The sequence below is a fragment of the Oncorhynchus keta genome, unplaced genomic scaffold (assembly GCF_023373465.1).
Source record: "Oncorhynchus keta strain PuntledgeMale-10-30-2019 unplaced genomic scaffold, Oket_V2 Un_contig_2223_pilon_pilon, whole genome shotgun sequence".
Lineage (NCBI taxonomy): Eukaryota > Metazoa > Chordata > Actinopteri > Salmoniformes > Salmonidae > Oncorhynchus > Oncorhynchus keta.
The window spans coordinates 65,001-66,976 of NW_026282817.1; the positions used below are offsets into that span (position 1 = coordinate 65,001).

At 40.9% G+C, this 1,976-nt stretch overlaps 1 protein-coding gene across 2 annotated transcripts in view; it reads right to left on the bottom strand.

Moving 5' to 3' along the window:
- LOC127921378 (RNA-binding motif, single-stranded-interacting protein 3-like) overlaps window positions 1-528 on the bottom strand; it is a 54,608-nt gene extending 54,080 nt beyond the window's left edge. The window contains exon 1 of one of the 2 annotated variants that reach the window (XM_052505089.1): window positions 481-528. In XM_052505089.1, coding sequence (XP_052361049.1) covers window positions 481-489 — 9 coding nt within the window. In that variant the 5' untranslated portion in view covers window positions 490-528. Of the gene's footprint in view, window positions 1-474 lie in introns of both variants that reach the window. The other variant, XM_052505088.1, reaches the window with a different exon arrangement.
- Window positions 529-1,976: the final 1,448 nt, after the last annotated feature.

Consider the following 1,976-nt stretch of genomic DNA (forward strand, 5'->3'; position numbering starts at 1 on the left):
ACTGTCTCATCCTCATCACAGTGAGAGACACTGTACACTCACCCTCATCCTCATCACAGTGAGTTCCTGTACCTCACCCTCATCCTCATCACATTGAGTTCCTGTACCTCACCTTCATCCTCATCACATTGAGTTCCTGTACCTCACCTTCATCCTCATCACAGTGAGTACCTGTACCTCATCCTCATCCTCATCACAGTGAGTTCCTGTACCTCATCCTCATCACAGTGAGTACCTGTACCTCATCCTCATCACAGTGAGTTCCTGTACCTCACCCTCATCCTCATCACAGTGAGTTCCTGTACCTCACCCTCATCCTCATCACATTGAGTTCCTGTACCTCACCTTCATCCTCATCACATTGAGTTCCTGTACCTCACCTTCATCCTCATCACAGTGAGTACCTGTACCTCATCCTCATCCTCATCACAGTGAGTACCTGTACCTCACCTTCATCCTCATCACATTGAGTACCTGTACCTTGGCCATCTGTGCCTGAACTCCGCTGGCCTTTAGAGAGGCTACAGCTATATGTGTTTTCTGGGCTACTAGTCTGGGTGTCTAGAAAGTCCACAAAGCCATATCCTGCAGAGGGAGAGACACAGAGGGAGAGACACAGAGGGAGAGACACAGAGACACAGAGGGAGAGACACAGAGGTTCTAGAACATATGAGCAATAGTTCTAGAACAAGTGGATTATCGCACCATGTTCTAGAAAAGTGTCTAGACTATATGTGTTCAAAACGCCCAATAATGTTGCCTTTCTCCCAAGAGTCTGTCCAGCTAAATCCAGTTAAATCCAGGGGAGGAACAGGAAACGACTATTTTGTGTGTTGTTTATGGCTGTCAACGATTTCCTGTGGAACAGGATGATGCTCTGTGGTCTTCCTTTTGATCCGTCTAGGAGTTGAACTGTTCAACAGTACATACTAGACTATATGTGTTCTAGAACATACTGGGTACATACTAGACTATATGTGTTCTAGAACATACTGGGTACATACTAGACTATATGTGTTCTAGAACATACTGGGTACATACTAGACTATATGTGTTCTAGAACATACTGGGTACATACTAGACTATATGTGTTCTAGAACATACTGGGTACATACTAGACTATATGTGTTCCAGAACATACTGGGTACATACTAGACTATATGTGTTCTAGAACATACTGGGTACATACTAGACTATATGTGTTCTAGAACATACTGGGTACATACTAGACTATATGTGTTCTAGAACATACTGGGTACATACTAGACTATATGTGTTCCAGAACATACTGGGTACATACTAGACTATATGTGTTCCAGAACATACTGGGTACATACTAGACTATATGTGTTCTAGAACATACTGGGTACATACTAGACTATATGTGTTCTAGAACATACTGGGTACATACTAGACTATATGTGTTCTAGAACATACTGGGTACATACTAGACTATATGTGTTCTAGAACATACTGGGTACATACTAGACGGTATGTGTTCTAGAACATACTGGGTACATACTAGACTATATGTGTTCTAGAACATACTGGGTACATACTAGACTATATGTGTTCTAGAACATACTGGGTACATACTAGACTATATGTGTTCTAGAACATACTGGGTACATACTAGACTATATGTGTTCTAGAACATACTGGGTACATACTAGACTATATGTGTTCTAGAACATACTGGGTACATACTAGACTATATGTGTTCTAGAACATACTGGGTACATACTAGACTATATGTGTTCTAGAACATACTGGGTACATACTAGACTATATGTGTTCTAGAACATACTGGGTACATACTAGACTATATGTGTTCTAGAACATACTGGGTACATACTAGACTATATGTGTTCTAGAACATACTGGGTACATACTAGACTATATGTGTTCTAGAACATACTGGGTACATACTAGACTATATGTGTTCTAGAACATACTGGGTACATACTAGACTATAT